The sequence below is a fragment of the Nicotiana sylvestris genome, chromosome 2 (assembly GCF_000393655.2).
Source record: "Nicotiana sylvestris chromosome 2, ASM39365v2, whole genome shotgun sequence".
NCBI lineage: Eukaryota > Viridiplantae > Streptophyta > Magnoliopsida > Solanales > Solanaceae > Nicotiana > Nicotiana sylvestris.
This window is the reverse complement of record NC_091058.1, coordinates 156,552,705-156,575,683: the sequence shown is the minus strand read 5'-3', so window position 1 is coordinate 156,575,683 and position 22,979 is coordinate 156,552,705. Positions and strand designations below refer to the sequence as shown.

General features: G+C 35.0%; 1 protein-coding gene and 1 non-coding gene across 4 annotated transcripts; one reads left to right on the top strand and one right to left on the bottom strand.

The window, feature by feature from the left end:
* The first annotated feature begins 6,662 nt into the window (after nucleotides 1-6,662).
* LOC104247750 (serine/threonine-protein kinase STY17-like) lies at nucleotides 6,663-21,777 on the top strand. 3 transcript variants are annotated; one of them, XM_009803844.2, is made up of 16 exons: nucleotides 6,664-7,113; nucleotides 7,905-8,019; nucleotides 10,010-10,083; nucleotides 10,230-10,349; nucleotides 12,565-12,619; nucleotides 13,620-13,730; nucleotides 14,268-14,318; nucleotides 16,570-16,736; nucleotides 16,819-16,926; nucleotides 17,875-17,948; nucleotides 18,156-18,331; nucleotides 19,124-19,219; nucleotides 20,940-21,020; nucleotides 21,097-21,150; nucleotides 21,235-21,369; nucleotides 21,446-21,777. In XM_009803844.2, exons 1-16 carry the CDS (start codon nucleotides 6,917-6,919, stop codon nucleotides 21,497-21,499), a joined length of 1,668 nt encoding a protein of 555 aa, XP_009802146.1. In that variant the 5' UTR covers nucleotides 6,664-6,916; the 3' UTR covers nucleotides 21,500-21,777. The 3 variants fall into 3 exon arrangements, 2 of the variants coding, with proteins under 2 accessions (XP_009802146.1, XP_009802148.1); XM_009803846.2 differs by having other exon boundaries at nucleotides 6,975-7,113; nucleotides 7,873-8,019; XR_011405512.1 differs by lacking the exons at nucleotides 21,235-21,369; nucleotides 21,446-21,777 and having other exon boundaries at nucleotides 6,663-7,113; nucleotides 19,124-19,230; nucleotides 21,097-21,126.
* Nucleotides 21,778-22,594: 817 nt separating this feature from the next.
* LOC138886669 (U4 spliceosomal RNA) lies at nucleotides 22,595-22,746 on the bottom strand. Its single transcript, XR_011405716.1, has one exon. It is a non-coding gene; the product is annotated as a U4 spliceosomal RNA (small nuclear RNA).
* Nucleotides 22,747-22,979: the final 233 nt, after the last annotated feature.

The window sequence follows — 22,979 nt, the reverse complement described above, 5'->3', positions numbered from 1 at the left end:
ACTAACTTATAACAGTAGTAAGTAATACAAAAGAGAGCAGAAAGTTTTGAGTGTAAGAGAAGGAGTTTTTGAACCAATGTGTTCGTGTGTCTTGATTGTTAATGAGAGATAATATATATACTAGTTCGAAACTAGGTAAAATAAGGCAAGAATCACAATTGTACAGTAATTATGAAACTCAGAACCAATTAGAACAAAATTAGTACAAGTACTCCTTTAATTAAGGGAATCAGTTCAAACGGTAAGAACAAATAACAAATAAGGAAAGAAAGCAATGTGTAACTGGAGCATAACAGACAAGGGAAATAATTCAAACATAGTAGGCATAGAGTAAACAATTAGGGCTAGGTTCAGAAAAACTCTAATTAAGGAGATAGTCAGTAAGAATCAAGTACCAATGCAGACAGGGTAAGCAAATCAATCAAATTGAGTAGGAAGGTAGGAATCGAAGGTTTAAAGGAAAGTGTTTGAATCAGACCAAGAAACAGGGAATTCAGAATCAATCAAAGAGAAAGTCATGAGTCAGTGTTTAGCATATAAATAAAGTAAGACTTGGATAGTCAAGAGTCGACATGCAACTCTAGCAAACATGAAAGTTAAACAATACTGATTCAGTGAGAAAGATGCAAGTCTTGATGTGAACAATCAAGATGAACATAAGCATATAGAATCAGTGTAAATTCAGGCTAAGAAACTCAGTAGAAACATATCAAGGCAAGATAGTCACGAGAAATCACAGAAACTAAAAAACAAGAATCGGTCAGTCATGCTGATACACAGAACCAAATGAAGATCCCTAAAAAATTAGGGCTTTCAACATAGACGAGTTAAAGATGTAGTAAAATAATATAATCAGTCAAGATATGCGAGAAATAGAAGTTTAAACATAAAGAATCAGTTAAACAAGGTTTTAAAAAGAAGTTCCGAAAATACTAGTTTTTAGAAGAAGATGAAAAACACTTGAAATCATATGTTTCTTGTAAAGAACCTCAAGGACAGTGTAAAACATTCAACAAACAAACTCAAATCGTCCTAGATCCGTAGAGATCTAGAAGGTGTAGAAAAGAAATTAGGGTTTCGAAAGAACTCATATAGAGATGAAGAAACCTGTCCAAAAACTCAAATATCGTAGCAAATATAGAATGAGTTTGCTTGAAATCACACTAAAATAGCCAAGAACAGGCAGGATATGAACCCTAGATGCAAGTCGGCATGGCCCTGGGCCCTTGAAAATCTTAGAGAAAGCAAGCTGGCATGAGAGAAGCCATTAGAGGCTTAAGAGATGATGAAAGGTCACCGGAGATGGCCAGAGTTGGGAGGTCAGTGGTTGAAGATTAGGGTTAGATTGAGAGTGTTTTGAGAGAAGAGAGGATTTTAGGGCGACGGATGTAGAGAAGTGATTAAGGTTAAGGGGTCGTTTGGAATTAAAAAGGAAAGAACAAACGAGGGTCGTTGATCTTTTAGATTAACGACCAGGATCTGATGGGGGCCTTGGGTTGGGTAGGTGCATTTAGGGCCTGGGTCGGGTAATTTAATTAAGAATTGGGCTGGGTGTTTGGTTGAAATTAGGCTAAAATTGAAATACAATTTGGCTAAGTTTTAAATAGCCAATTTAACCCTATATAATTTATAATAAATATAGATGATTTATAAAAAATAATTTTGTGTAATAAAATGATTTAAAATAGATATTTACATTTTAAAAATATAGAAGATCATTTTATGCATATAAATATAATTATGCGTTAATAGGGCTAGTATTGCAAATGTATGCAAATTAGTTTTAAAAATACAAATAAAATTATAAAAAATGCACTAAAAATACTTAAGCACTATTTTGGTATAAATATAGGATTTGGATGGCTAAATTACCACTAAAATAATTTGAAGGATAATTGTTGGAAATTTTATAATTAAAAGGGGAAGAATTAAATCATTTTAAAGCCTTTAAAATTATAGAAAAATTATAAAAACCCTGTGCATGCTTATATATGCATGTATATGCTATTTTGAAAGTACTGTCTATAAAGTATATAGGAAAAAATTGGGTATCAACAATAACCTCTTTTCGGTATTTTGAGTGCGCGAACAGGTTCGTAGCGTGTTTTACGATTGAAATGCATATATGGTTTGTGTCCGAGAGATTCCGAATGAGTGTTGGGTGCTAAAACAAAGATTGTTTTATTACTGATTTTCTAGAGTAAAATAATTACGAAAATATTATTTTTTATCCCTTAAATTTTCAAACTTCCTTTAAAACTTCAAAACGTCATGTCTCCCTCATCTTAAGGCTAAATTGAGTAATTCAAAAGGCTATCTTAGGTGTAATATCGCAAGGATTATTTTGGAATTATCAAATATAAGTTTCGGGGTCATCTAAGATATGATTCGAGCTATAAGAGTTGTTGCGTTATTTTACTTGTTCCGAAATTTAGTCACTTTTTCTCACATGATTTTGGAGCTCGGATTTGAGCAATTTTAGAGTCCAATTTGGATTGGAGTAAGTATTTTTACTCGAATTCAATTATATTAGATGATTCTCTCTTTGATTTTAACATTTAATTTGATGAATCCAAAAGAGAAATTGAGGATTTTTGTCTAAACTTTTTTAAAGTGAATAATTGGGTTTTGAACATTTATTCGGAGTCGGATTTGAGTAAAATAAGTATGGTTGAACTCATAATTGAATGGGTTGTCGGAATTTGTGTGTTTTGTTGGGTTCCGAGGTGTGGGCCTGAGTTGACTTTTTTGTTGACTTTTAGTATTTGATTAAAGATTCGACCTTTATCGTTTGAGTTTGCTTCCTATTGCATTATTTGATGATTTAATTTTGAGTTGCTTTTGGATAGTTTTGATCCGTCTGGAGGTTGATTTGTGCTGGAAGGTGCTTCTAGTGTACCGATTTGGCTTGTTCGAGGTAAGTGTCTTGCCTAACTTTATTGATTTTTTTCCCTATTAATTGATATTATTTGCTACATGCGGGGGTGATGCATATATGAAGCAACAAGAGTATATGCATGTGCCAGGGTTAATCATGCTTGAGGGTAAATTATACGATTATTTGTGCCTTGTAGGATTAAGTGACCTTCTTGTTTCGCGTTTTACTTGACTTCAAGATTAATATGAATATGAAATTAAATGCTAGAAACGATGATTTAGCTTATTATAACTTGATTAAATTTTGACGGATTTTTTTTGAAATTATTTATGTGCTAAATTCGGTCGTCATTATACTGAATCACAAATACATAGCTACGATCATTATTCTTGAGAAATTAGATTCTATACTTGAGTTGAAGATCATCTTTTTGAGATTGGTTGAGATACTTGAACAATAAAATTCTTGAGGTTTATTGAATTGTTATTGGATTGGAAGCTATGATTTATGTTCATTTGGAATATTTGCTTAATCGCTCTCCTTGATGTTATTCATGCTTCCTACCTTGCTTGTTATTAATATACATGTACTTGGTCAGGAAGAGTGTAAAGCACGAAGGTGATGCCATGCCATTTCATATAAATTGCCATGAGAGGAAGAGCGCAAAATACGAAGGGTGATGTCGTGCCATGTGAGTTAAGCACGAAAGATGATGTCGTGCCATTTCATTTACATTATTATGTGAGGATGAGAGTAAAAGCATGAAGAGTGATGCCGTCTCATTATTTTTATATTATCATGTGTTCATGGCGCGAAGGGTGTTTCCGTACAGACGAGGACGAGAGATATGTATTATATTGTGGTATCTTTTCCTTGTATATATATTCATGCCTTTATCTTGAGTTGTTATTGTTGCACATATATTTTCTATGTGACTTGTCGTTGTTGTTCTACCTTAGTCCTCTATATCATTTGTTGTCGTATTATCCATGCCTTATATCTGTTTAACTTGTAAATATTATGCTTTCCTTCTTGTTTATCATATCTACATCTATACCGCATCTCAATTGTTGCACTTTTCGTATAAGCTTTCTACCATGTTAGTTATCCATACCTTCTATTTGTTTAGCTTATAAAGATCATGATTTCCTTTATGTTTGTTATATTTACATCTAAGCCTTCTACCATGTTAGTTAGTGAAATTTATTATCTTCCATCTTAATTGCTATCACTACTTCTATGCCTCATATACTGCATCATTTGTTATTGCTACTTGTGTAATTCCCACTTTGTAGTTATGGTTATTGGCATTTCTTTTACCTGGTTGGTATTATTATTATTATTATACGTATATTTGGTGAGAATGAGATAAATGCACGATGAGTTATGCCGTGCTATTTGATTTGATATTTTGAGTATACTTCTCACACTATGAAAGTTCTGGATTTACTACCTTAGGTTTGATGTTCATCATGATAAGGAAATGATTGTTTGTGATATTGAGGAATATTGACTGTAATTTCTTCTAATGATTCTATTACTGCTTCTATTTGTTCTTGTACTATTCTCTGTTATATTTTAGTATTGTTTCTATTGCTAGTCTACTGCACAGGTTATATCAGTGAGTATATTTTAACTAAAAAGTCTCGTCACTACTTCATCGAGGTTAGACAATATACTTACTAGGTACATGAGGTCGGTTGTACTCATACTACACTTCTGCACCTTGCGTGCAGATTTGGAGTTTGAGTTGTTCTCTATGGCGGGAGCTGGCATCGAAGATGTATCTATGTTCCAGTTATAGTTGTCACTTGTCCTTGGTATCTTAAGATTTTGCTAATCTGTTTATGTATATTTCGAACAGATGGTGTATTTATGTCGTACCAGCTTTTGTAAATTCTAAGTCTTAGAAGCTCATGATTCGTAATACCAGTCCTTGGGTTATAGTATAAAAGTTCAGATAATTCTTCATTATTTTCTTATAAATCTCGTTTGGACTGTGTTGACTGTTAGTTGGCTTATCTAGCAGATTGAGTTAGGTGTCATCACGACTAGTGGATTTTGGGTCGTGACAATATATTTATTTAAGCAGATGTTTGGTTCATTATATTACATTTAAAATGAAATATATCATCTATATAACATAAAAAGTTTGTAATTTTGACAATTTTTCTTAACGTAAATTAAAATGTAGATATAAAATCAAGGTTAGTTTAGTTTTTAGGTATTTTATTTCCATACAACTAATCATGTATAAATTATCCGTATGAGATCCGCTATAAATTAAATAATTGAGAAATTGCGGTATAAAATTATATTAGCATTTCTTATAACAAAAATGTAATACTAGAATTGCGGTATAAAATATATAGGAAGTCATGCGACTATTTATGAGGACAACAATGGGAAAACTTAATTAAATTTTTCTAAAGGGAAAATTTCACATTAGAACAATTGGGCTCCTTGAAGCATATGTAGAAGATGTGAGAAGAAGAGAGAGTGAAATCAATGGTTGTGAGAACACAGATTTAACTCCATAGCTTTTAGAAGTAATGATTATAAGAACACAGATTTTAAGTTTGCTAGTACTTTCAAAATATGTACAATGCGGGCTAAATAAGATAAAACTTAAAAATATGGGTCATTTTTTGTTATGGTGTGAAGCCATGGTTATTTTCTTGTAATTCCAACTTTCTTAAACGTAATTTGAGGTGCAAGAGTTTGACTATAGTGAAAACTTTTAATTTCCATTCCCATTGCTTTGCACAAGATTTAAAAAGCCTAAGCCGCTCAAATGCACAAAAGAAAATAGGCAAGTGAAACTCGTGAGCAATAAGGGAATATAATTGAAAAAAAACAAAAGCACAAAGATGAAACCAAATGCTTAGCAAGGAGTTTCAAGGCACTGTAAAAGGAGATATTCAAGTCATTATCAGAACAATATTATTAATTAGTTTCATCATCATCATCAAAGAACACTTTGATTTCCCTTTTTTTTTGGGTATTACAGATAAAAAAAATGAAAGTGGGCGAAAATGATTCCTATATATTAAATCCAGCTTTATTCGATTTGATGAATTTATGTTGTACTTTACTTATTTTGCCTATCACATGATTTATGATTGCCACATGACTCACAAGTGAAGTTCATGAGTAAGCACTTTTACGATTTCAAAGAAACAAAAAGACTGTTATATATCGTAAAAAAAAAAAAATAAGTAAAAAATATAAATTATAAAAATCATACATTAAAGGTATAAAACTCGAATAATCTACTCGAATAATTTATTGGGATTGCTTTATTTGGATTACAAATTTGTAGGATTAAGTCACAATAATTGTTATTTTTGCGATGAATTCTATAAGTAGGTTAATATATTGACAAATATATAAAATTGTCATATCATAAATTATTGTATAACAATTGTTATGCAACCATACTTTTAAGTAAATTTTTGTCCATCTTGTCCACATATGTTTTTAATATATGTATTCTTATTTTATGTTTTATCTAAGGCAGAATAATATATAAATTCGTTATAAACAATGCTGGTATCAAGTTTAATGCATATGTTATTTTTAGTTTTATGCAATTAGCCAAATACGACCTTAAATTATGCAAATACTAATTTTTCTTAAATGGTCAACTTTTTGTTTTTGTTTTAAGGTAATTGTCAACTACTCAACCTGTTTAAGGAACCACTATTATTTTTCTTTAAATAATAATAATTTATTTCTCAAAATAATTTAGGCTAGTAGAGTAGTAGTGTCACTGGTAGGAACTAGGAACTAATAAAACCCCACCAGAATCTTCCCTCCCCTCCTTTCCCCCAACACCCTTTCCTCTCTATCTTTCTCCAAATTTTCCTTTTCTCGTACTTTCCAATCACATCAATTGTATTCGCTTAATCACGGAGCAATTGCTTTCTTCTACTGCACTGATTTTTTTTTTTTTTTTTTTTTACGTTCAGATTTTTAATTTGGTTAATACTGTTGCCTGTATAAGGTAGCATAAAACTTTGGTTTTTACTCTTTAAAATGGCGATGGACGATAACGAAAGTTGCGGAAGCCGAGCTATGGAGCCGTCGTCGCCGAAACAGAGCCGGCTTCAGAGGCAGAAGCTTCAAGCGTTTAACGAAGTGTTGACTCGATTACAGGATTTGAATCTCGATGAAGTTAACCTCCCTGGCTTTGAAGACCAGCTTTGGCTTCACTTTAATCGCCTCCCCGCTCGGTTAATTTCTTAACCCCTAACGTGTACTTTTCGTTAGGTTCTTTTTCTCGAATTTTAGTAACTTTTCGTTTTAGGAATTTTTTAAATTTTGTTTAAAGGACAAATTATTTAGTTTTGGAATGAAATGAGCTCGGATAAAGTTTAATGGTATAGAAGATACTTATAACTGGCCGGCAAAAACTTAGGCACGCCCGGAGTTTACCAAACTATATTAATTTACTACTGTTTTTTAATGAGGTGAAAATATAGAATAATTACCATGGTTTAATGAAAGAAGTGTATGCAGAAACACATGTCATGTATCTAATGGTCTGGTGTAAACACTCGGTGCGGGTAAGTTTTACTTTTTACCTAATTGCCCTAACTAGTGGAGATGAGGGGTTAATTACACTGAAGGTCATGAACTTAATTTCTAACTGTAGGAAAATCATAGAACTAAACTTTTTAACCAAAATTAGTGAAAATTAAGGTATTTTTGGATGAGTTTTGGCCCAACTTTGACTCGTTTTTGACCAAATTGTTATTTTAGGATATTTTGTGTGTTGAGTGATATTTTTTTTAGAAAAATTAGTTTGATGATTTTCCTGCAATTAGACTATAAAATCGTTTATTATCTGTGAAATTAACCATACAAATGAGCTTGATGATTGATCAATTTTCTGTTTGTTGAATTCGTATGGTTGATTTGGGAATCAGCGAATTATGTTTCGTCTAAAAATATACTAGTTTTTGTGATCAAATGAGATTGTCTACTTGTAGTGGTGTATGGGGATGAATATGGTTGCATGCAGATATGCATCGGATGTGAATGTGGAAAGAGCAGAAGATGTGCTCACGCATAAGAGATTACTGCAACTAGCGGAGGATCCTGCGAATAGACCTGCTTTTGATGTTCGCCTTGTGCAGGTATACTTTCCTGTATTATCTTTTTCCTTATGTTATTTGGTGCATGAGATGTTAGCAAAATTTGTGCAACTTATCCCCATAAATTACGACACATGATTCAAAAAAGATAACAAAGGGCAGCCCAGTGCACTAAGCTCCCGCTATGCGAGGGGGGACCACAAGGGTCTATCGTACACAGTGTTTTCAAAGACTCATTTAAGGTGCGCTTAAGCCCTGAAGCTCAGAAAAACTCAGGGAGGGCGCTTCACCTCACTTAAGCCGCGCTTCGGTGTAGGCAAGGCACCAAGACGTGCCCCTTATTGCCCGTGCGTTCTATCTTAAAAGGGGCAATACTAGACTACAAATATAATCGGCAAATAAGTGTATTAGTTGTTAATGAAAACAATATGAATGAGTTTGTTACATTTCGCTTGAAATACATATATATTTTTATTTTTTCTTGCATTGCGCCTTTTATAACTAAAGCCCACACTTAAATTGCCCTTTGCGCTTAACGCCCCAATGGACCTAGAGCGCTTTTTGGGGCATTTCGCCTTTGACACTAATCGTACTCAACCTTACCCTGCATTTCTGCAAGAGGCTATTTCCACGGCTCGAATTCGTGACCTCCCGGTCACTTGGCAGCAACTTTACCAGTTATGCCAAGGCTCCCCTTCTCAAAAAAGATAACAAGATAACAAGAAAATGGCAAGAATGACATTTATAGTGCAGAGGAGGAGTACTTATGAAGATGAGGGTCTTAAAACATGATGAAGACAAAAAAAAGGTTAATGGGTGGTGTGAGAAAAGAAAAATAGGGAAAAGGTAAAATGTGATTATTAAATAATAGTAGCACCACCACTAAGAGGCGTGGGGATGGTTGGGATGCCTCCATCCTAACTAAAGGTCTCGGGTTCGAGCCCTAAGAAGGGATAACTTCTTGGTAGGGAGCGCTTTATCCCTGTAGTGAGCCTAGCCAGCGTGAATATTAAATGAGACCAGTGGGCTACAGATATTTGATGGTTTAACCAAAAAACAATAAGAGAAAAATAAAAAAGAAAAATAAGATAACAACCTCAGCACATCAAATTGGTAGTTATGTAAAAGAGTTTTTTCGTTGTTACATAACCATGGATTTAACGGTACAAGTTTATAAATTTTAAGTAATAATAACTATTTCCATTGTATTTAAAGTAACAATAGAATACAAACACAAAGTCCCAACTTTTGAAAATTCCAACCAAGAAGGTACAGTGGTATCTTTCTTGTGGTGTAAAAGTCTGTAAAAATTAAGTTGAAACATTATGATTTGTTAAGGACTTCCGTTGGACTACTTTCTTAAAGGTCAAGTGAGATTTTCTTTGGTGGTCCTAAGTTTCAATAGGCTGATGTGGTTAAGATAGTCAATGCAATGGTGTTCATTGAGTTAATTTATCAATATACCCTGTTATCTGAAAAGTAAAATTACAGCTCTTGTGGGGAGACTCTTTTCTTCTTTTTTCCCTCCTTTTTCTTGTAATTATGACAGTGGTGTTTGGTCCCCCTCTTGTGGAGTGTCTTATATGGTTCTAAGAGGCATTCTTAATGCCCAAGGAGTTGACTCTGTGGTTTTTAGGCTTCCAATGGGAAGGGGCTCTATGTAGCATAAGAACAATAGGCTAGAGAATAAGCAAAAGGCATTGTGTTCACTAGCTCTTAACTAAAGAGTGTGCAACAAATTACAATAAGACTCCTCGACTAGGCGTACTGCCCCAAAGGTTGGGAAGGGCACGTCTCCCCAGATCTATGATTGATCTACGATACCGGAGATGACATAAAGGAATGATCTCTGGACATGTTATCCTCCAGTAGAGGCAGGGAAAAAAAGAAGGGATTGATCAAACAAATATCCCTAGCAGACTCTAATCACAAGCATAATTGCCTGGTTAGGATGAGATGCCTAGTCTAAGTTGAGTATTAATTGGCAGATTGTTATCATATGCAAAATCTCACCTTAAGTCTCATAATACAGGTGCATCCTACGTACAATGGAATCTCAATCAACTCTGTTGATGTAGATTCTACAGTTAAAGACGAATGCGCAAGGTATACTTTAGTTAAGCATTAAGGTCGTTTTTCTTTGTATTGATCTTTTATATTAGTTTCAGGCTTGTGATTTTTCTGTCCTTCCATCCTTGAGTTTTCAATTGATTTGTCTGCCATCTTTTTTCCTCCCTACATCCACCTTCCAGCATCCATCCTCCTCCAACATTTGGTTCATCACCAAGTCTACAGGCCTTCGAAAATCATGATAATAATGCTCATGTAAATGATGGAGAAAATGATGTCAACCCAACTTCACGGACAACCAGGTAAAGTTTTCCTTAACATTTGAGTCGTTATACCGTACGACTTGTGATGCTAGTTTGGCTTCTTAACCTTTTATATTCTTGTGGGTTCGTCATAATTTCTAGTTTGCTGTTTTATTTCTCACATGCTTTCGTGACTGTCAATATCTCACATATATGCACGGTTAGCCCTTTCCGGAAGAGGAATGAAAACGTTCTTTGCGCTTTCACACAAAATGCATGGCCTATGAGTATGCTACTTTTGGATTATATGATAAGTTTGTTTTAAGAAACCTTAAACAAAAGAGTAGGAGTATTTATTTTCTAGAAGTTACAGATCTTTTATGAAGAATATTTATCAAATAATTTTTTTTGAAGAACAACAAAATCGGAAATAAATAAAGTTATACATCTCATGCAATCATATTTGGACGAAAATATCTAATGAATTGTCAAGCAATTGGGTAAATTTTGGATGAATAAATTCAATGATTGTTGCTATTGATTGTATTTTAGGATGATTGTTGATTGAATATAGAATTAGTGTTCCCTGGGGAACCCTTATGGATGTTCCATTTCCTTTTCAAACTACAAGAAGTGCAGCCCTTCTGGTTAACTCAATTTGTCTTAGTCCACGAAGATGAGCAAAGCCAAAATCTTGTGATATTTGAGCTTAAGCTTGACTTCTCAGGTTTTTACCTATTTTAGAAAGGAAGACTGGGCATGACGTTCAGGCTAGCTGAATACTTAAAATCATTTAAAAATTAAATGAATCACAACCCTAATATGTAAATTTCAACCCTTATTATCAAGCAACCCATTACTTGATCTCCTGCATGTCAAATTGTATTGAGATATTAACGTAATAGGTCCGGAAGGGAGTGAGTAAGAATCTGTGTTTGATGTATAACAACAGCATCTATTTGATCTCTAAGTATATGCAAAATACTGGAGTCTTCTTTCTACTTTAAGGGGTCGTTTGGTAGGATGCATTAGACAAAATAATGTATGCATTAGCTTTGTGTATTCATAATACCTTGTTTGATACACTTTTTGAACCTATGCATTAGTTATGCAAGCATTAGTTGTACACCTTATTTGGTATTATCCTATGCATAACTAATGCATAAGAAACCATGGTATTAAAAATGCAATGAGTTTTAATTCATGCATTAGCTTAGTTAAAGACAAAATTGTCCTTCAAAATTTGCTTGATTAAAATATGCTATTATATTAATGCAAGTAAGAGATAATCCAAGAAAGTGAGAAATAAAATTATATACCTAGTAAATACATAAACACTTAGCATATTTTTTTAAAAATAAATATTAAGTTCTCTACTACAATATAGGTAGACAAATCAAATAATTTTATTAAAACCCTGTTCATATAAAAACATTCCTCAACATATGTTTCTTTTTAAAAAAAATAAAGTGATGGGCTAGTTATGAGGGTATTTTTGTAAACAGACAATTCTTTAAGAAATTGTGCAATGCTTTAATACATCAAACCAAACAATGGATAAGAAATATGTCAGCATAACTAATGCAACCATTACTAATACACCATATTCTGCATTATTCTTATACACCTTACCAAACGACCCCTAAGTGTTTACCCTCAGCATAGCGCTCTTTACTAGTCTATGTATCCCTAAAAGTATAACTTCAAGCCGATTGACTTTGCCGCTCTGCATTACAGAACAAGTGAAACTTACTTGTGTCAAATGTAAGTACTAAACATAAGAATAATTGCATGGTAGTGGTAGGGGTGTTTGGAAGCTATTATAGATGATGGACATGGTGGTTGAAGGATGAGATAAATTTTTGCTTATATCGTCATGATCATGTGAGAAAAGATAGAGAGGGGAGAAGCTGAGGAGGATGGTAGATGGTCACGATTACAAATTTCTGGTGGTGTTGTTAAGTGATAGATATGGATTGTAGTGAGAAAGAACCACCTTTCATTGCACTTATTGAAGAGAGAGGAGAGGAAAGGGGGGCTTCTAGAGTTAGCAATGTCAGGTAGACTTATGACTTGACTATATATGTGTGGGTAAGCAAGTAAATTGCTCAATCTTCATGCCTCTTGATCCTATTGCAAGTGAAATTTTCATTTGAAAGATAACCATTAAGGTCACTTCTTTTATACTTTGGATTCTTTTCACAAATTTTCTTAATGACGATTCCTTTTTTAACTGTATTCAAGCAGTATTCTATGTGCCATTGAATTTATGTAGGCCCATGCACGAGATTACCTTTTCAACAATTGACAAGCCAAAGTTGCTCGCTCAGGTAGCTCTCCCTTTTGGAAATCTTCTTTGGTCCTTACATGGTACTTGTGTGTAAACATTCTAACTGCAAGGAGTTTCAATACAACTGTCCTTGAATATTTTATGTAGGTATTACCATAAAATTTTCTGAAAATGAGCTAGGCCTCTCAGAAATCTACTGTTTGCACATATATTGAGACAATTTAATTTGTTATTACAATCTTGACATACGTATACTGGTAAAATTTGTGGTAAAAATGACATCCCTTATGTTTGGGTTAGGTTCAAAATTATCTCTTAAATATACTCTTGAGTGATTTCGGTCCTCTAAGTTTGCTAAAAGTGAGCACTTTTGATCTCTGTCAAATATTAACAAACTTTGCCTGTTAAATTTTATGGGAAGGATGAAAAAATGATTTAACCAGAAGTACTAGGAAAGTCCTGTCAGAAATCGAACAACAAAAACTGCATCAAACACCAAAAATAGATAAAAACTAACAAAAACCTCAAGAAGCTGCATTAGACTCCAGAGGGCCTGTACTCTAAAGTGGATTCTCTTTGCAGAAAAATTTGATCTTTAAACTTAAGGCACCAGGATTAACATTTCTCACCAACTAGAAGGTTTCGGTACTTTAATCCTTGCACTACCACAAACCTATGTTCAACCCAGAAGGAATGCAAGTGGTGCTGTGATAACTTCTTAACCTTCCTAAATGGTTGCTGTAAGATGTCTGTTGCGTGCAAGGCCTGGAATCCTTCAAAAATCGAAGGATATCTATTAAAATATTGAGATGATTTATATGGACCAACATCCTTTTTTATTTTACTTGTTTATCTGTCTCAGGCATTTTTATGGTTATTTCATTGATTAACTAGTCCACATTAAAGTGATTTTCTTGTGAGTTATAATTGGTTTATCTGCAGAAGCTTCCAGATATCTTTCAGTTTTTGGGAATGTTGGCATGTTAGTTTTGATCTCATCTTGTTTCCTCTGAAAATTGATGTTCATCCTGGTTTGTCAGTTGACTTGTATAGTTTCTGAGATCGGTCTGAACATTGAAGAAGCTCACGTTTTTTCCACGGCTGATGGTTTCTCCTTGGATGTCTTTGTGGTTGATGGATGGCCATATCAGGTACAGTGTTAACGTTTCTTTCTATAGCGAAGCAATTCTTTTGAAAGGTCTGTGTTTCATTCTTCTAGTTATACCTATTTGACCGGCGTAATTGTTGTTACACACTGAAATATATTGGAAAAGAATGTCATATGGTTGCAAGTCTGTAAGTAAGAGATTGAATTTTTTCCTTTTTTCCCCTACAAGGACACTTACATTTGGACCATTGCCCCCTGGATTGTTGGTTGCCCGTCGGTTCAGTGTTTGATTTTTTTGTTAGTTAAGATTAGTTTGCAATTCTTTTCCATGAGTTACTGTGCTGTATCTTTCTCATTTTTGTCTCATAAATTTCACTTTAAATGGTTTCACTTAATTGTTGAGCACACAAGTCAACAAGATGTTGGCTTCGTTTTTGAGATGCAACATATTCTCAAATGTGGGGGCATATTATGTCCTTGTTCTCTTCCTATAATAACGAATTTTATAAAGCATGTTTCTGCCTTCTTTTTTAGTGGGTAGTATATACTTCCTACTTATTTCTTTAGTGTGAAATTCTAGGAAACAGCGTTGCTGAAGGGTGAGCTGCAAAAGGGAATAATGAGGAGCAAGGTAGATGTTCTTGTTACTTGAAATGAGAATGAATGGCATTTGAAATATTCTACTCTTTATATTATGTGTTTCATGTGAATGCCTTTTCTTTAGCAATATCAAGGTGTTGGTATCGTGCTGTTTCTTATTTTTAGAAATTCAGTGCATCCTCTAGAGAAATCCTGAAATAACAACAAACCCAGTGTAATCCCACAAATGGGGTCAGGGGAGGGTAGTGTGTACGCAGACCTTATCCCAACCTTCAAGAAGGCAGAGAGGTTGTCTTCGGTAGACCCTCGGTTTAGGAAAGGTAAAAGAAAGGGCAACAACAAGCACACCAATTAGTAAACCGAAGCAAAAATGCAAACTAAAACTAAGTACTGCAATCAGAAAACCGAAATGAAAGCAACAACAAGTAATCACAGAAGTCAAGGAATATGAAAATACACAAATAACACTAACTCGTGTACTAAAGCTACTGTTATAGACATGGACAACGCTCGGCTACCTATCCTAATCCTTTACCATTATTCTCAACCTCCACACAATCCATGGTCATGTCCTCAGTAAGCTGGAGCAATACTATATCTTGCCTGATCACCTCTCCCCAATACATATTCGGCCTACCTCTACCTCTCCTTAGGCTCTCCACGGCCAACCTCTCACACCTCCTCACCGGTGCATCTGTGCCTCTCCTCTTCACATGCCCGAACCATCTAAGTCTCGCCTCCCGCATCTTGTCCTCCACAGGGGCCACGCCCACCTTGTCCCGAATAACTTCATTTCTAATTCTATCGAACTTGGTATGCCCGCACATCCATCTGAACATTCTCATTTCAGCCACCTTCATCCTGAAACAAGTGGATTCAAAATCTATGTACTCATGAATGGACTGCTCATGATTGCATTAATTTGAATTTGGTATGTCCACTGGGAAGAGTTCATCTTTGTCCATTTGATTCATGATATCAGAAGCTGTCGGAAGCCATTGGAGGTTGAAAAGAAGAAATGTATGTCTTGAACATAAGGTCTTTGCCTGTGCTTTGGTGCTGCTTTCTTTCATTCTTACTTTAGTAAAGTCTTTGCTTAGGAAGGTTGCCTTTGATTGAGGACAAAGTTATAGCGTGATTTTCTTTTGATAAGGATATAGCGTGATCTCCAGTAGAGTAATCCTACAGTTACTTTGCTTCTAACTGTTGTTAAATCAATTTCAGTTTTCCAGTCCCGGTTTCCAGGGTTGAGCGAAGAATTATTGTCAACGAAACTTGTGCGTGATGTATTTCTTAATAGGAGGAAATAGAAGGATTATTAGTCACATGGAGATTATTTTTCTTATACATCGTACCAAATAATATATCTCGAATGCACTTCTGTAAAAGAAAATATAATCCTTGATAAAATTTGCAAGGCTTGGCTTAGTTGTTACTTGAAAGCTTGCATCTATGATAGAGCAACAATGCATGGCAAAATCATAGGTTGGTACTTGGGAGGATACTTGTGTTAAAACAAGGCTACAAAATAACCTATAACCGCAAGGAGGATAATATGAGCACTTATCCAGTCACTAATCAACCATTCCTGGAACTTTCTTTTTCAAAACTTCTGGAAGGACTTACTTGAAATGAGAATCTGAGGAAGAAAAATTATTTTTACGCACTTTAACTATGGTAGGTTCCCCTGACCTTTTGATTGCCCATCTAGGGTTGCCTATAGAATTTTCTGCAGGTAATATGTGCAGTATGCATGTGGTTTGGGTATGAAAATGATAAAAGGAAATAAACATAAAATCTTTATAAATGCAAAAATATGTTAGGTGCCTGCGTCTAGATACGCTTACAGTATTCGATCGACGGTGTTCTGTGTGGTGTTCTTGAGATTTCTTCCAACCCTTTCTTGTTTATGACATCATAACAATTTCCTATAATTAAAAGGTGAATGACTACCATTTCATCAAAAAAGTAAAGGTAATGAACTACATGATCTACATTGTCCTTTATTTTGGCATGTGTGCCAACAATGGTGATAATTACTGTATGGCTGTTGTAGAAGTTCTTTGGTAGTCTGAATAATTGAAAAAATAGAAAGGGGCATAAAGGAGGTTCTTAGTTTGGTCATTTTACATGTCTGCACCAGATTATGCCTGCTTAGAGTCCACAACCGGAGTTCTCTATTACTTTCTTCACCGCACGTTTTCTCTTTAGTTGGATACTTATAGATTGGGGTTTTATAATTGGACGTTCTGTGGTGGCAAACCTGGGTTTTGTTTTTTCAGGAGCAACCACAACATTCTGTGGCTTCTTTGAACGAGCAAGGTCAAACAGTATCTGAATCAGTTTCTAACTGTGTGAAAATACCTACTGATGGAACTGATGACTGGGAAATTGATACCCGTTTGTTGATGTTTGAAAACAGAGTTGCATCTGGGTCATTTGGAGTTCTGTATGATTCAATTATCTATTTCTTGCTTTCTAGTTAAGTTTGTGTATCAGAAAATTCAGAAAATTTATACTGTCTCTTTCAGGTATAAAGGCACCTATTGTAGCCAGGAAGTGGCTATAAAAGTTCTGAAGCCAAAGCAGTTGAATATGGATATGTTAAAAGAGTTCTCACAAGAGGTTTTCATTATGAGGTGTGTCAGTCATATGTTCATGGTCATTCTGGAATGAGCAGTTTCTTTAGGATTTACAACCTCATTTCTGTTCATTTATGTGAAAGAGGAGTCTGTCCATAGGTTACAGACTAATCAAGACCAGATTGTTTCAACACTTCTAGAGATAGTGGCTTACTCTACAGAAAAAGTTATTTTATACCAGAAGAGAATGTGCTATTTTTCACTCCTTAGTCCGGAATTAAATGTCCTGTTTAGTTTATCAAGTGTCAGCATAACCAATACCCCAAGTAGAATTGAAAGATGACTGAGTAGTTCTTGGAAAATAAGATTTTTCTTTTGAAATTTTCATAAAAAATACATCAATATAGTATATCTCAAAAAATGATCTAAGCGACTCTAGAAAGTTAAACAGGACATTCAATTTGGGATCTAGGGGGTTACTTTTTCACTTTAGTACTTGAATTGGTGATCTCTGTACATGCACCATAAGTATTTCATAACTCTTTCTGTAATTGGCATTTGGCTGTTCATGGTAACAGACGTCACACACATAGTGAAGGATTAAGTTAGCATGAAACCCGATCAGCTTCTGCCCTTATAAAGAATTTCCTTACCTTATCAAAAGCTTGATCATTTTCTGAAACATGATCTCATCTGAACATCGTCTGGTTAAAATAAAAGATTCTCTTGCAATTGACGAACCATCTTTCTAGATTAGGTCACCGTGCCAATCTTTTCTTACACATGGCAGTCAATTTGTCGTACCTCCTTGGTACTCTATTAATGGAATTTATCTTATCCAAAAAAAATATGGCAGTCAATTTGTCCTGGACATGATTAAACTGCACTTTGGCCTGAGAAATAATAATAAATCCAAAATATGTATGGGAATTCTGCTTGTGGATTTAAATTTCCAGTGTCTCAGTTTTAATTTCCTTGTTGATTTTCTGTTATTTCCTGTTGTAGGAAAATTCGGCACAAAAATGTCGTTCAATTTATAGGGGCATGCACGCGATCTCCAAACCTATGCATTGTGACTGGTATAGTTTTAAGCTTGAAGTATTGTGATATTTGGTATCAGAGAAATGCTGGGTCTCTGTTGATTTCTTTTGAATTTGCCAAAATTTTGAACCATGTCTTTTAGCTACTGATACTACATTCTATCTCAAATTACTTCTAGAACCTATGGGTATCTATCCTTCTCCATCATATCAATTGAAAGCTGCATTTTGATTACTCTTGATCAGAGTTCATGTCCAGAGGAAGTATTTACAATTTTTTGCACAAGCAAAAAGGTGCCTTTAAGCTTCCTACTCTCCTCAAGGCTGCGGCTGATGTTTCTAAGGGAATGAATTATCTGCACCAGAATAAGATAATTCACCGGGATCTGAAGACTGCCAATCTTCTAATGGATGAACATGGAGTAAGTCAGAGATGTTTCTATACTATGTCAGAAAGCTGGTCATGTAGTCTTACTGTGTCTACTGTTTGAAATTCGGGATATCATGTCATCACTTACTAAGTGTAGTATTCAGATTACTATATCCCATTGTTTGAAGCTTTTGAAAAAGGAAAGATCCCGGGCTTATCAAGGTTAGAATTTCACTAGCAGTAGAGAATATGCGGAATAACTTTCTTGTATAACTAGGCTATCCAAGAGTATTGAATGAGACATGGAAAATGCTATCTTATGATAGTTACATCAAGTTTTTGAAGTGCATAGGTACTTCTAGAGCTTGCATATCCTCAAATGCCTTACTGATGAAGATCCTTATCAAAGAAATTTAGTCCAAGGTAAAGAAGAGGAGTTGTTAATAGAATACAAAACTGAATTCGTAAGAATAAAGAATAAGCAAACGAGATCGAAATGCCAAGTCAGATGCAGTATACTTACTACTATAATCCTATTACATGTTCAATGGGTACTATTAAAAGAGTGTGAGCTTGATCAATAGATAACTCAAATTACTTTATAGTTACAAAAGGTGCAAACAGTGCGCTCCACAAACTACCATACTGCCGTAATATTCTTGATAATATCTATACCATTCATTTCTTCATTTTAAGGAAATAAAACAATGTGTGTTCCTTAAATTATCCAAATGCTAAATGCCAGCTTTAAGACAACGATCCTTTTCTATTCAAAGGTTTTGTTTCTTTTTTTTTTTGCCGGTGTATTCTCATTGATTTCTAGATCCATCTCTCTCCTGTATAGGTTGTTAAGGTTGGTGACTTCGGGGTTGCCAGAGTGCAGGCTCAAACAGGGGTGATGACTGCAGAAACTGGAACATATAGATGGATGGCTCCTGAGGTGTGCAAGATGTAAATTTCATATATCACCCAAAACTTCTTACAATATCTTGAATTCGGTTGGAAGTCATGAAACTGATATATTACTTTTCTTGTTCACATCATGTGTGATTGGTGTACCAAATATTCCTTTTATCTCATGCTTAGGTTTTGTCGTTCCACAAGAAGAATGAAGTTCACGTGAGATTAATGGATTTGTGATGCCTAGACACCGGTGTTGTCAAAGGCGTGCTTAAAGCGCGCTTAATCCCTGAAGTGAGGCTCAAAATACGTTGAGCTGAGCGCTTCGCCTCGCTTTGTGGGCGCTTTAGTGTCGCATCAAAGCTCTAAGGCATACTCTTCCTTGCCAATGAGTGTAATCCTGAAAAGTCGATCTTAAACAATTGATATTTCACTTTATCGTGAATTTTTTTTCCATTTCTTTGTCCATATAATTGTTATTCATGCTTATAATGATTAGTCTTGGACTACATGCATATTTTACTTTTTCTCCCGCTGCGCCTTTTTTCATTGAAGCTCACGCTTTATTTGTGCTTTTCGCTTAAAGCCCCAATGGACCTTAGAGCTTTTTTGCACTTTTCCCCTTTGATAACACTGCTAGACGCAAACAATTCTTAGTCTTACATGAGAATGATATTGACATGATAGATGAAGATGTGACATATAAAATTAAAGTAGGGTTGCTGAAAAGGAGGAGTGCTACCGGAAGTATATTATACAATAGGAAGATTTTACCAAGTATAGAATGGTTGTGACAACCAATAATGATGTATGGGAGCAAATGTTGGACCATTCAAAGCCACAATACAAGTGCTACAGATGTGCATATGTCAAGATGGATGTGCAATCATACAAAGACTAGACAAGATTTACTATGAAAGGATAAAATTAGTGAACATATGAGATAGTTTGGACATGTCCTACCCTCTGGATGTATCAGTCAGAATTATGGTACTAGGATGATTAAAGATGTTAAAAGGAACGAGGTAAACCTAAATTCGCATAAAGACAAATTGTCTGAAAAAACCTACCATCTATCGAAATCCATACGGATTAAGCTAAGAAATTACTGGAATGAAAGCTAAGGATCCATACATGAGAGAGAGGTCAATTAGGATTTTGGCATAATTGTTGTTCTTGCACTTACATTAGGTGTTATGTTCCTCTGGAATATCTTCAGTATGGTTGGAGATTTGTACATCAGTACAGGGATAAGTATAAGTATGAGTTTTAGAAAATCGCTAGTTTTAGAAAATGATTAAAACTAGAGTTGTTCGTGTTCGTGATTGAATATTGGAATAAAATGGATCCATATAGAGTAGATTGTTAATATAGCCGAGCTCAACTAGTTTGGAGCTGGAGTTGTTGGTTGATTGATTGACCTAATGAAGTGTGATTGTCCCTTCAAGCTGTGCTGGGGCTCAAGCGCAGTCACTTTCAATAATGTTTTACTGAGTTTTAAGTCAGTTTGCTTCAGTGTACTCACAAGAATTCCGTTTACAATTTGTCATGCTGAGGGTTTAAGATTTTGCTGAGTATAGTGTTTAGTATTTGGCATCTTTGCTCTTTATTTTTCACCATTCTTTTATATCAATCCCACTTCAACATTGTATTTCAGTAACGGCTGAAGCCTAATTTGTGATAAACCATTTGTCAGCAAGTTTGTTTACTTCAAGTTGTTTTATGATTCAACCCTAAAATAGGTTTCTTGTTGTTGAAAGGTAATTGAACACAGACCATATGATCACAAGGCCGATGTTTTCAGCTTTGGTATAGTGCTGTGGGAACTTCTGACTGGAGAAGTAAGTTTTACTGCTACTCAGTGTCACCTAGTATTTCTTTATCACCGAGACTTACGTCATGTCTATGATGGGGCAGATTCCATATGCATGCTTAACACCCTTACAAGCAGCAATAGGCGTTGTGCAACAGGTAATATGCGTGTAATGTCATTTATATTTCTAGTGAAATCTTTTCTTGCTGAGCTACAATTCCTTGTTGGAATGATGATATCAGGGTCTACGGCCAGCGATTCCAGAGCATGCTCATCCAAAGCTTGTGGAACTCCTTCAGAAATGCTGGCAGCAAGACCCAACTCAAAGACCTGATTTCTCAGAGATTTTGGATATTCTGCAGCATCTAACCAAGGAGGTATGATATTTGCACCAGATAAACAATGTTCTGTTGAAGTTCATTTTTAAGCCCAGTTATATTTGCTATAAAACAGGTTGGAGATGATGGGGAGGATAAACACAAGGACAAATCAATTGGTGTCTTTTAAAAGGGGCGGTCATCACTGACATTGTCAAAGTGATGCTGGTGCTCGGGGTTCCGGATCCATTACAATGTACAGAGTTTGAGATGACCAAGGTTGATCTAAATTAGTTTACCTTTGAAAATCCCGAGCTCCATCTAATTTCTGCTTGCTTTCTTTCCTTCCTTTTTTTTTCCGCCGTTGATAATTTGTTCAAGGTGCAAGATGGTGAGGAAGATTTTGGAAACTTTGTAAAGAATGGCTGTGATTGCACCCAAGTTCTAGTTGCTAACCGTTTTCTCTAATTTGCTTATTTAGAGTTATTATGTTTCTTTGCAACTGTTCTCAGGCATGGCTCGTCGGACTATTTTCATAGAGTACAATTTTTCTTCTATATGGTTAAGTCAACCAAGCTTTAACGAAATGCTGTTTTTCTATTTAGACGTCAACAATGCCTTCTCAGATTAGAAGGAACGTAGGTAAATTTGGTATCATATGGTTAGTCTAGTGCCTATTTCTATTTCACGCACCTTTACGTTTAAGGTGTCTAAAACTGAATTGCATTTTCTTTACGAGCCGTCTATCTGATCACAACAAAGGGAACCACTTTAAAATGAACAAAACTAGAAAGGTATCTGCGTCCCTGATTCTAGCAAAGAATATCAATGTTTACTGCAACAATAAGCACAGATAAGTGTACAAATAATGGAAAACAACGATCAGTCTGTGGTACAAGCTGGATTATGGAAGCATCTCAATAGAGCATAATGTAAGATATCTTAGCCCCTATCCCTCTTTGAATTGGTAGCTGCAAATCATAAATGAAGAGGCTGACCTATAAACGTATAAACACCTTATAGCTGATCAAGGAACGTGGAAAGCGAAGTTAACTTCACGTTGTGTGGTTTGTAAATATGGTTGGTTTGAGTTTTGTAAACCGTTTATTCGTCAAAATTTAAAAATTATATTTTAAGCCTAACAAACCATGGAAAATTCCATGTCATTCAGCAACATACACTTGTCCATTATAGTTGTGCGACTTGTTACTAAGACTTAGGTATTATATAAGATTTGAGAAAATTGTGATGGCTAAGATGCTAATAATTGGACTGAGTATTGTAGGGCTCTACCCCAAAGGGAAGCCCTTTCAAAAATTCTCAATGGCCAAGGCAGAACCCAGGCCAAAGAGGGGGTTTGGAAATAGTTTTCAACCAGCAATAGACGCGCCTCGGTTAGAACCTCACTAGCTGCGTCATTGCCCCAAGCGCAAAGATAATTGTCCATTCTTTTGCAATCGAATTTTGTAGCCCTCCTTTCTGGACTCTTATCTCCACATGGTCGATGTGGGATAACAGCTAGTCTTGAAAATTAGTTGGATTTTTATACTCAAAAACCTAACTTACGAAAAACGTGAAACTGAATCTGACTGCTCATCAGTTTAAATTATTTCACTTGATTAACTTTACATTAGTTACTTAGTAGTAGTAGTTTCTTATCACATGAAAAC

What these genes read in the sequence shown, in the direction of transcription:
- LOC104247750 (XM_009803844.2), top strand. Translation starts at nt 6,917, where the DNA reads ATGGCGATGGACGATAACGAAAGTTGCGGAAGCCGAGCTATGGAGCCG. An exon ending in AAACCTATGCATTGTGACTG is followed by an intron (nt 17,949 to 18,155) that starts GTATAGTTTTAA and finishes ACTCTTGATCAG; the next exon opens with AGTTCATGTCCAGAGGAAGT. An exon ending in ATAGATGGATGGCTCCTGAG is followed by an intron (nt 19,220 to 20,939) that starts GTGTGCAAGATG and finishes TGTTGTTGAAAG; the next exon opens with GTAATTGAACACAGACCATA.